The 11,946-nt window shown below is 42.1% G+C and overlaps 1 protein-coding gene across 2 annotated transcripts in view; it reads right to left on the reverse strand.

Moving 5' to 3' along the window:
* KIF1B (kinesin family member 1B) overlaps window positions 1-11,946 on the reverse strand; it is a 79,190-nt gene that overhangs the window by 3,412 nt on the left and 63,832 nt on the right. For both annotated transcript variants that reach the window (XM_010137102.1, XM_010137028.1), the window contains 11 exons: window positions 10,872-10,980; window positions 10,197-10,263; window positions 8,709-8,793; window positions 8,339-8,444; window positions 3,981-4,095; window positions 3,287-3,420; window positions 2,717-2,778; window positions 1,889-2,034; window positions 1,294-1,533; window positions 817-888; window positions 82-203 (listed from right to left, as the gene is read on the reverse strand). In XM_010137102.1, the coding sequence (XP_010135404.1) occupies window positions 82-203; window positions 817-888; window positions 1,294-1,533; window positions 1,889-2,034; window positions 2,717-2,778; window positions 3,287-3,420; window positions 3,981-4,095; window positions 8,339-8,444; window positions 8,709-8,793; window positions 10,197-10,263; window positions 10,872-10,980 (1,258 nt within the window). The remainder of the gene's footprint in view (window positions 1-81; window positions 204-816; window positions 889-1,293; window positions 1,534-1,888; window positions 2,035-2,716; window positions 2,779-3,286; window positions 3,421-3,980; window positions 4,096-8,338; window positions 8,445-8,708; window positions 8,794-10,196; window positions 10,264-10,871; window positions 10,981-11,946) is intronic.

Raw genomic sequence — 11,946 nt, forward strand, 5'->3', positions numbered from 1 at the left:
AATCAGAAAACATAGCAAAGACAGGTTTGAGAAGCACCACAAAGACATGTTCTTCTATTGAAACCCTTCTGAAACACTTACTTCTGATCAATGGAATTGCATCTCGCATCCACCAGAGAAGGACAGGTAGATGAAGGTGTGAGGGTAGCACTGCTGAAACTCGACACTGAAGGGTCTCGCCCAATTGGAGAAATATCTGATAACTACAAGGACAAACACAGGCAAAATATTACAGAGCAGAGTTTTTTTATAGCTAATGTTCAGTCCTGGCTAGAACACAGCATTCAGCATGCGGAAGGCTCAGATCATTTCTGTCAGCCAATTCCCTACTCAGCAGACAAATTTCTGCACGTAACCATCACAAACCCGGGAGTGAAAACACAAGGGCACTGCTGTGGACACAGCTCGTTATTCACATCCTACACCTCTGATTAGTCACCCCTTGACTTCCTCAACTAGGTATCAGACTATCCAGTTCGCAACTTGGTGTCCCCCGTGCCTACAGTCAGCATTCTGAAAAGAGTTAATTTATGCTATTACGCAGGGAAAGTGTACGTAGGGAGAGAGAGTAAGAGCACTCCCAGCCTGCTAATAAACTGGCAGCTATGTATGCCACAGGCCAAGCTCACACCATTTCTAATACAAATATTGTCTTTGGCATCTGATGCTGAATAGCCAAATGCTTCCAACAGGCTGAAAACAGAGAAAATTATGGGAAGTGTTTTGTCTCTTCACAGTGTCAACAGATTCCACAAACTACAAATACATTGCTACTGTACTACAACTGAAGTGTACTGTACTGCATGAAATATTTACCTTACAATCACTGATGCTGTTGTACACCTGGTTGAATTCCCGATTAAAAGTGTGAGTGAGAAGCTGCAGACACTAAGGTGGGAGGAGGAAATAAACAACACACATTAAATAATTTTACATTTAGATTTTCAGAGAAATTTGAAAATAAAGGCAATTTGCCAAGACACACTTGGCAGCTCATGAAAGAATAAACAAATTCTAAACACTGCTGTAAAAAATCCCAGAAGAGGGGAATAATCACTTCCCTTGATAAAATTACAGTTTCATGTACAGAACTACTAATGAAGGGGAATGAGGTACAGCCACAGCACAAACCCAGCCATCAGCACTGGCTGGTGAGAATGGATCATTTCACTATAGAGTGTATTAAAATGAAACTCACACTATACTGGATGTTCGTCATGCTATCTGAGAAGTTAATCTTTAATCATCTTTGGCACCTCAATTTACACCCATGGTGCTTTTCTCATGCCATACCTTGGTGGCCAGCTCTTTCTCCCGATCCACCAGGCTCTCGATATCTGCTGAGTCATAGCCACTGCTCTCACTGGGCGTCACTGCGCTCTCAAATGTTGTGGTTGAAATTTGTGAGGAAATGCTGGTGGAGGTACTGAGGGTTCCGCTGCTCAGACTGGGAGACAATGAGTCACTCAGGGACTTGGGGATGCTGTCACCAAGCTTTTCACGAAGCAGAAGGAAATGTCGGGTTTTTTCCACCTAGTATGAAAACAACTCAGTATCATCTGCTCCAGAATGAGGCCTATTTCACAGGCACAGAATTCTTAAGATTCACACCGGTGAACATTTTCCCTGGGGAGGGGAGTTTACAATGACACTAGAAGTGGAATATGCCTTTGTTGAATGCACTGTGATTCTGAGCTGAAGATCATTATCAGCAGCCAGCCACACTTACTATCCTCTCTGTTGGAGAATTTATTTAAATCTTGACTTTGAGAACAAACTCCCATCTGGGAACCCATTTGGCTCAGAAGGTCTCACAGTGGGAAGACTAAAGCCGAATTCAAAGGTCCAGCTGTGTTTTTTCTTTCACTTCCCATATCTCTTTACTCACCTCATGCAGCAGCTCTAGTTTCTCCAGCTCCCACTGATGCTCTAGAATGAGGCTGTCACCCCTGGGTCTCCAACCCGCCAGGTTCTCTTCTCCTCGCACATATGCCACAGAAGTATCCAGGACTTTCCTCCTCCTCCTTTGCATTCCTGGGCAGGAAAAACAACATAAGACATGTTAAAAACATAGCCAGAGGGATGTCACTAAGCAAGTCACTTACCAATTAGCAGCCTGCAAAGAACCAACACTTCTGGTGTTTGGCTGGAAATATAGACAGCAATGATTTCATTAACAGCAATCACACATCTTGGAGAGATTTGATTTACTCCAGCTTTCTTACTTCATTTGATCAAGATATAATGCAAACTCCTGTTCAGCCTAATTCCACGCAAGAACTTCAATTACTAGGTCTTGGCAGAAAAATATTCGAATAGTACCTGAACTATGTCCCTTCCAAGTTACCAAGTCTGCATCAGATATAAGCAGATCCAGCAAAAACTCTACTGCTGCAAGACCACGTCTCAGCTGTGATAGTTATAAGCCATGGACTATGCCCCTAAGTCTGTAACTCAGATCCATGCCTGGTTTCCTGAAACACTCGTGTCAGAAAATGTAGTTTTCAGCAAATCTTTGGTTTGCCAATGGTAAAACATAGACACAACTGGAAAGTAAAACCCTGTGTAAGTTTTTTATGGAATAGCAATGTTCCTTTGCGCCTGTGAAACACAAGAACTGCTTCCCATCAGGACAGAAGTGCTTATTCTGTTGTACCTATTAAATTTTCAGCAATATTTCAATTTACAGCATCTTTATCACTTTAACACTGCTTACCTGGACTTCCTGTGTCTGCCATCTTGCATAAACTTAGTTCATAGATCCCGGTTACTCGATTGCTGTTCCCAAGAAAACCGGAAGGGGAAAAAAAAACAAATTATTATCTTCAGAAATAAAGTGCATTAGCTGTAGTCTAGTGGTCCCCAAATTAGAAGTTTAAGTACAGTTGTTACAACTGCACCTGAATTGTAATCTTCACATAAAATAGCCAGGACAGACTGCCAGATCTCTAAAAAAAGCATTTCCCCCATGTTCCCCCTGACACCCCACGGGACTCAGAGAACAGCTGCTGCAGTAAATTCCAGGTCAGGATCAGGATCCATTGAAAAATGGATCTCTCTTCGCAACTGTTCAGTCAGAAGGCTGGAAAAGGGATCAGTAAAGAGAGAAGCCATTCAATTTTCACTGAAATAAATGCAAGAAAGACGGTTCAAAACCAGACTGGAGAACTATATCTGGGCAGACTTTTAAGGAAGAAATAAAGGTAACTATGCTGCATTCTCTCCACGCCCTCTAAGAGAAATAGCATACATTGACATCAATCGTTGATACCAAAACCGAACTTACGAATCTGGAGATTTGGAGTAGCCACTGCCAAAGAGATTGCGCAGTGATCGTGGTGGTGAGATCTTGGCATCTCGAGAGTAAAAGACCATACAAACATCCTTTGTTATAACGGCAGGCTGGATGCAGTGGTCGAGCTAAGAGGAAAGACAGTAATTAATGAGTGGCTGCAATAACCATGCCAAGTTATACTGCTTCACTCTTTTGGTGGGACAGCTTTGAAACTCGTTCTTGTTTGGGTCTTTGGTGAAAGGTTTTCATAGGTGTTTCTGTGAAAGAACTGCCAAATTTCTTGATGCATCTTGTGGGTGAAATAACTGAACTACACAAAACAACAGTGTCTAGCCTGAAAAGCCAAGAGCTTGGCCAGTGTTTGTAACACTAATAGTATTTACATAGCAACATTCACTGATTTCAATGGATTTTCAGGTACAGGGATAGATTAAACAGGCCACAGGAAGGTAAGGAGATCACCAGTTCACATTTGCTGCAAGGCAGTAATACCTTGACATCAAGATGTTAACTGTGAATAAATTTTTCCACCCTGTTCTCAGAAAATGAATAAAGACTTTCACTGGCTTCAGGATTCAAAATCTCTTAGTCCAGTAAGTATTTATTTATTAAGGTACACACTGCCTGCTGTCTCACATAGTTATGACCTGAGTCACAAGGATAAAGGAGGGCACAGGTCTCTAACCTCCAGGTAAGCAGAAAGAGTCATATATATCTTCTCTCCATATGGTGTCACTCGATTGAGGAGAAGGGAGTTATGCAAGGAGCTATCCCAGACTGCTTCAAACCGATAGAAAGTCCTGGAAAAAAGTACAGTAAACACTCAATAATAAGAGCTCCTCTGCACCCCTCTCATCGACAGCACAAAGCACCTCCTCCTTGACATCATCAGTGGCTTAGATAAATACTTGAGGCAAAGACCTTCTCTTCCTTCTCAGGATTACTTACTTCTGCCTCAAACAGCGTGGCATAAGAGACCATTGCCTGTAATAAAAGACTCACCTTAAATAGAAAAGAGGTAACACAGAAGAGAACAAAAGCTCTCAGAATGCTACAGGGAAGCCAGCACTAAAGAGCAGTGTTCCTAAGCAGACAGAATTCCTCTGTTGCTTTTTGCGCAATTCAGCCCAGCTGGACTTCCCAAGCGCATAGGAAGATTCCTTTTTATAAGCAACTCTCATTCTACACCGTATTTTAGGACTAACATAAAGCAACAGAAGAGATCCCTCTAATACTTAGCCTCTAAAACCAGCAGCGAATCAAAATGATTGATAGGTAGGGATAGGTTCTATATTCAAGTGATAAAAGATTTCTTTCTACGTCCCTACTAGCTTCAGGTAAAAACTTGCAGACATAACACAAACTTTTCCGAGTAGTTTCTTCTATTTGGTACATGGAAAGACACGTACAGTTCTACCCCAGCAAGGGGGACAGTACATCTGTTCAAATAAAGAAGTGAGAGATGGCATCATAGACACGACAGCTAATTCATCAGATTCTCTCTCCTCTCTAAAAGGTGCTTAGGGAAATGAGCTTTCTGCCTTCTCGCAGGTAGAGACAGCGTTCAGGTAGGTTCTTTCGGAAAGAAGTCCTATGCCCTCATTCCGGAATGCAGCACGCTTTTCTACGCTGGTAACAGACAAAGACGGTATTGATTCTTCATCACCTCCATGTAATTTCACTCCCCAATCCCCTTGCCATTGAGGTTTTCCATCCCATTTTGAGTCCCAATGGTACCAAAAGCAAGAGAGTGCTTCAGATGTATTACTTTTTCTTGAAAACAAGGCATATCTCTAAAGAGCTTCTGATCTAGTGTCCAAAGCCAAATCAGAAAAACAGAAAATGAAACCAAAGACAAATGACAAAAAGCAGAGTGGAGGCAGAAGAAAGAAAATACAAATGCCAAAACAAAACATGCAACAGTTGAAGAGCAAGACATACCAGAAAGAGTTCTGACCTCTACAAAGAGAGTTCCCAAGAATCCCCTTTTGATACCTGTTACTCAGTTCTGAGCCAATACAGTGAGAACCACAAACTGTACAGTCAAGTAACAGAACTTGCTAAACACTGCTTGCATTCGAAGCAGCTTACTTAGGGTATTCTAAATATCTTGCTTCTATTCAAAACGCTACACAGAAACTTATTCTAAAGGCTCAGTAACTGGCAGCTTTAAAAGCGCTGTAACAGAATAATCCTCTCTTGAGGTAGATTTGGCAAACAACACAGGTTGTCCTCTAACCCCTTCCAAATCTGTGTTGGGTCCCTTTGTTTTGATCTTTCATTATGTCTTAGTTATAAGAAACATTTTTCAAACTTTTAGCAAGCCCCAGATACATTAATTGGGTGGCAGAAAAAGTAGTAAACCCTGGTTCTGCGCAGATGGGAAAGCCAGGGTACTTAACCTGGAATCAGCTCTGTGCCATTCGCTAAACATGACTTCTCATCCTGAAGAGAGAACACGGGTGTAAAGGTTCATCGGTGCAGAACTAAATGTCACACTTTAGCAAAACGATGGGTTTTGGATGAACACCAAGCTGAAGCGAAGTTTGAGAGAGTAACTGTATTGGATTTTGTCTAGTCAGGAAGTTAAATATACATAGTTTTGCCTATCCAAACCAGAACTTGCTAGAATAGTTAGAGACAAAAACCAAAAGCGAGCAAACTTCTTTCAGCACAGCCAACAGCGCAGGGAGGAAAATGGAGCGCAGAACAAGCAAAGAGCAGAAAACAGGAGAAACACATTAAAGGCACCAATGTCTAGTCAGAACTGATTTAAGTGGATTTTAGCGTTGGTGAAAGGAGGTGAATTGAGAGCAAAGACTTAAAAGTCTTCTCTTTTTCAGAGGCAAAACACAGAATGCAGAGTGCAAATTGTCCCAGATTGTGCAGCCAGAACGTCTGGCTGTGATCCAAGCTGGAAGGTGAAAGAGGAATCCAGTCTGAGCAGCTACTACACGTCTCACTTCTCTGCCAACTGGTCAACTAAGAAGTAGCAACCACATGGTTAAAGTTCAGATACAAATCCAGCCTAAGAACAGAGGTTGAATGCCAGACACATGGCAGCCACTGCGCTTTGTTCAGTGCAATTCTGAGCTGGAATTTCAAGTAACTTAGTCATTCACTCCTTGACTTTGTACTTTAAACATGGCAAGTATTACAGAGACAGGGACAATAGAAATTCCAAATTCAGTTCTCTGATACAGAACAACGGAAGAAAATAGCACAGACTACAAGTAGGGACTATATTCTGATGACACGTTTCGAGAATCAGAAAGACTGAGTGAAGGAAACTTTCTCCTACGTGTGAAGGGAAGTTTACCTTCACTAGTCCCCCACTGAACTGTACCCAAATAAACCCCTGACACTAAGGAGGAGGAGGAGGAATCCTACTTCTGGAAGAGCTACGAGGTTGCTAACAGAATTCAGTAAAAGCTAAGAGGCAAAAGGCAGCAACACAAATGGGACACAAAGCATTCTATTTTCAGGAATCTCTACGTACAAAGGAAGCAAACAGAAAATACCTAGGCATATCCTTATCAAGAAAGAGCCTGTAAAAACATAGAAAGCTTCAGTTAGTGCAGCCAAAAGCAGAACAGAAAAGCAACAGCTGAGAGGAACAGAAGGAGTGGACTTAAAAAAAGAACACCACAAACCACCAATGAGAAAACAAGTCTGCAGACAACAAACAAACATCAGACACAGATCCTTCACCAGAGCTCCCATCCCACTCCACCACCCTGCCACACATGCATCCCACTTCTTAAATCTTGGCATTTTGGCAAGAGATGGTGAACAGCTTCACTTCACTGACACTCATCCTGCATCCAAGTGGCCCACCTAATGGAAAACTACAGAGCTATATAGAATTTCTTGAAATTTCTGGAGAACAGAAAGTATAGGGCTTTCCACCTGCAAATCCAATAATATCAGGCTGGAAACTAACAACAGTCCCCTTACGTTCCAGCTATACCAATCCATTAATCCAAATACACTAGAGCATCCACTTCTCAGTGGGAGGCAAAGAGAAACTGCTAAACCCCTGTCCCCGGTGCAGCCACAGGCACTAGGTGGCAGGAAGACACGCAGTTGGCAGGAGCAGCTCTGGAATCCACCATAAATATTGCAGGGGTTATTTCAACATCCAAGCCTCTAATGGAGAGGGAAGAAGCCATTTCAGTGCCTGGAAGGATATTGCCTCCTGTGTTCAGCAGCTGCAGCAGAGATGGGCTCCAAAACAACCCCCTCCCCTCCAGAAACATTCATTCAGAGTTAAATTTCAGAGATATTCCTGCTTTGCACCAGCTAAACAGAGCCACGGAGTGGTCAAGTGACTTGGCTGATGTCAGAGGAGGGGGAGGCTGTGCTGGCAAGGCAGCGTTCTGCTTCACTGCCCTTTGTTGCAGACACCGAAGCAAAACAACGTGGAGTCTGGCTGATCCTTACAGCACTGCAGCCTCATGAGGAGACGCATGCAGCCAGAAAGCTCTGAGACAGGGGCCCTGCTGTTGCCCAAACAACTGCAGTTACAGGGAACAGACACCCCCTTACGAGAACTGGAGTCAATTTGTGATACATTTGTATAAATCAAAAATTACAAAGTTTAATTTACAAAGCATGGCTCTTGCTTAAATTGTCACATGCTTGTTCCAGGAATAATATAGGCATGTACACATCCATAAACACATCCCCGAGGCTGCCCTCATACTTCAGTGCTGTATTCTAGCAACAAACCTTGATGTCAGTTAACAGTTCTGGGTTAAATTCTGAGACTCCTTTAAGCTATTCCTTTCCACCCTCCTTTTATGGTGCTTACACACGGAAAGTAATTCAAATGGATTATCAAGAAATCCTCCATGTAGACCAGTGGACTTCAGCTTTAGCAAGAGTTTATGGTAACATTCATTATCTATCCGCATGCCCCGCACCTGTGGAATTCCACACTCAATAATTAGCAGCATTCTCAGCTTTCCAAACATCCTGCCAATACTTCAGAGGTCAAAGAAATTTTAGATTCCCACTACAGTGCTCGCATTCTTCACTTACCTATTGGAGCTGTGAGAGGACTTCAGGTATTTTGCAGAAATAATATTCAAAGACAGAATAGCATCCACAGCAGCTTCATCTACCTCTGCTTTATTTCTTATACGCCCTGAAAAGGGTGGGAGAGACAATCGATTAAAACTAAACTTGAAAAACAGAAGGAATTTTTTTTCCCAAATATCATTTCAGACTACGGGATGTACAAGCAGCTGTAAGTGGAAGTAGCAAAATTTAAGTTTTTCCTCTGGATCTGTTTCAAAATCCTCCTCTCACAGACAATCTCATAAAGATGACAGCATCTGACACAAAGACAAATCACCATTATTACCTTCTTTTCTTCCTTAGAGAACAACATGCAAAACAAGATACTCACCAACAACTAGCTCTCGCACATCCTTCCAGTGCAACTCGCTGCCCTTCTCGTGGATAATGGTGACTGTGATTCTACGCTGGATTCCCTGGCAGAGTTCAAAACCAAAACACTGGTCAAGTACTCCCACAAATACACACCAACATCATCTATTTTGTACTTCTACTGCAAAAATTAAGCAAATATTATTTAAGTTAGTCTGTAACTGTGAACAAGCACCTATCTGTTTCAGGGCCCTAAAATTAACCTAAGAAACAACACATTCTCATCTGGAACAGAAATTACACTTCTCCCTCCTCACATCACAAAGGTATAGGTTTTTTAAATCTAAAATCATCCTGAAATTGTTGCTACACTCTCAAAGAAGGTGTGTGTGGTCCCTGGGATATATCAGAGCTGACCACAAAAACAAGCAAGTACTTGGGCAATGTGTGCTTATATACTTGCATGTTATATTAAAAGTGTAAATACCAAAACAAAAAGTGTATTTACCAAAAGAAGTTACTAGAAAATAGCAACTACTCATGGAGATATTCTCCTTTGACACATCTATCTGTTACAAGTCAAAACTGAATAAAACTGTAGTAGCTGGGAATAAGGTATAATAGTAGCATAGAAATAAATGCCACATCTGAAAGCAAAAGTTTCCCCAGGTGCTGGTTGCAACAGAGTCCTCTCCTCCCAACGTAGAGGACAACTATCCGGGGAGAAGGTGCTTTGTGTGTAACTGTTTCAAAAGAAGAAGGGGAAAGCTGTTTGCCTGTATTGTGGATTTGGCAACAGAATTACAGAAGTGAGAACTACTCTGGTTTGAACTGGAAGTAACTGATGAGGACACTAGTTAACCCAAAACTGAGTAACATTTTTAAGTTTTTATAAGGGAAATTATTGGAATATGTTCATTACTCCTAAGCTGTAAGAACTGTTCCTATCATTTTAAAAAAGAAAGGAAATGCAAGTCACAGGAAAACTCTGTGTAAAGGAACTGAGAATTTGAGAGTAGGAAAAAACATAACCCAAACCTATAAACAATATTAAACCAGGATTATCCTTAGAATCTAGCTGAAGACAAATTATTATTATGGATTATTACAGGCATTTAAGATGCAGAGACATGCTCATTTTGTAGATCTGTCTCACAGCCACACACAGCGAGAAAGAACCAGTTGAATGCACGTGATCTTCCAGTGTCCTTGGTAGAGATGCTGGACAACACTGAAGACACAAATCTGGTCCCAAAGGTTCCTGCTCACAAATGGGGCACCCACCAATAAGCAAAGGAAACAACAATAGACGAGGAGCCAAACATATTTTCCTCACAGCCCAAAGCTAACAGGCTAAGGTCAGCCTGAAAGATGACTGACCCTACAGCTATCCCTAGAGAGCTGTGGGGGAAAGGAGAAGACACGAAAGATGCAAAATCCAGTCATTAGCATTCTAATGCCCCCCACCCCGAGATGAAACTTGCTGTTCTACAGCCGTCATTAGTACCTGGTGAAGCAGGAACGTCCCCTGACAGGGCAGGCCTCCAGTGTGGTCCACAATAGCAGGAATATACCTGTGTGAGACAATCAAGTCAACAGGCAAGAAAGATACACTAGCACAGCAACTTTACTCTGTATTCTGGTGCTCTCCATGTAATAGCTGAAGAACTAAGCACATCTCTGCTGCCTCTCAGACCGGGCTCTATTGCACCACCGTATCAGTGAAATACAGAAGTATCATACACCGTATTCCAGCACTTCTGGAGAACTCTGCGGAACTCGCTTCTCAATATAATCCCTGAAGATCCGACAGGGGAAAACCTCCTCTGTAGCAGAGGTGAACATAAAATAGGGCCTTCTAGATGAGTTCTGGCGCGTGAAGTCTCTAATGCCCCAAAGAATCTAAAAACTCATGGGCTACATAGCATGAGTTTTCCCAGCACCTGTTCAGGGGCTGTGCACGGGCTGTCCAAGCGGAAAGATGACCTCAAGTGGGAAAGAATGTCATTCTACCGCTTCAGTCCTTTCCAACGAGGACAACGATTGCCAGCAGAACTTACACCCAGTCACTACAAACCAGCCAAGCCACCACCCAATGATGACTGAACATCAGCCTGCTCTGAAGAGAACAAACTCCCATAACCACTGTTCTTAAAACATAAAAGATTAATAATGGACTTACTCTCCTGTTGGCTCCAATTCGCTGATCTCAAACCACACAAGGAGGTCGTATTTGCTCACGCTCTGGCCCAAGCTGGGTTTGCTCATGGTATTTAGCTTTGTAGCTGGCACTTGAAGAAATTTTTTAAAAAAGTAGTTTACAAAGACTGACCAAGTAAAACTTATGCTAGGGCTCACAGAAACATGGCATTTCTGTGGTCCTGTGCATTCTGGGTATATACGCAGACCACATCTTTTTCCAAGAAAATTATGTTGCGTCCAGCAGTCATTATTTCCCAAAGTTTGTATAAATACATGGTCTCTCTAGATCCACAGAAAGAGTTTCTGCAAATATGCATTAGTTACTTCACAGCTTAAGAGTTTATGATTTAGAATTGCTTGGGTCTGTTCATCTGCAAAATTACTCTCCTATAAAGTACATTTCCCCCTTCCCACACAAGAAAATCAGTCTTCTCTTCTTCATGCTGCCGATTGCTAGTCTCCTGTACCAGTTTAGGTAAGATAACGTACATGTGAAAAGGCTGAATGAGACTCAATCCAGAGCCACAGAACTGCCAAAGCATGTTTCGGGGCTTCTTGTATTTTGGTGTTAGTGATTACTACTGATAATACCCTTCATACAAATGTAGGGATAAACCATGTTAAAAAAAAAAAAAGATATTCCTTCACACTTACTTACACCACGCCTTTTAGCTATCACTACATGACTTCTCTTCTCTGTTCACTTATTTCATTTGTGCAAATGGCACCATGTTAAAAGCTTAGCTCCTGGGTACTCTGACAGGTAGTTTTGGAACTCTGTAATTGATTTTCCATTTTCTCTCCTTTCACTTACTAACTTCACTGCTTTAATTAGGCCAAATAATTGTTCTCCCTTCTAGCCTCTCAAGCCCCATTTCCCCCTTGTTCTTTAGGTTCTCCTATCTTCACATCTCTGTGTATCCTTCAGCTTCCACCATGACATTATTTCCCATGCACTGGAAGGGCCTAACAGTCCCTGGTTAAGAAAACCGCGACAGGTCCTTATAGCTGTGCCTGTGTAGTCTCTTCTGGGGGGGGGGGGGAAAAAAAAAAAA

Source organism: Buceros rhinoceros, unplaced genomic scaffold, assembly GCF_000710305.1.
Source record: "Buceros rhinoceros silvestris isolate BGI_N320 unplaced genomic scaffold, ASM71030v1 scaffold8620, whole genome shotgun sequence".
Classification (NCBI taxonomy): domain Eukaryota; kingdom Metazoa; phylum Chordata; class Aves; order Bucerotiformes; family Bucerotidae; genus Buceros; species Buceros rhinoceros.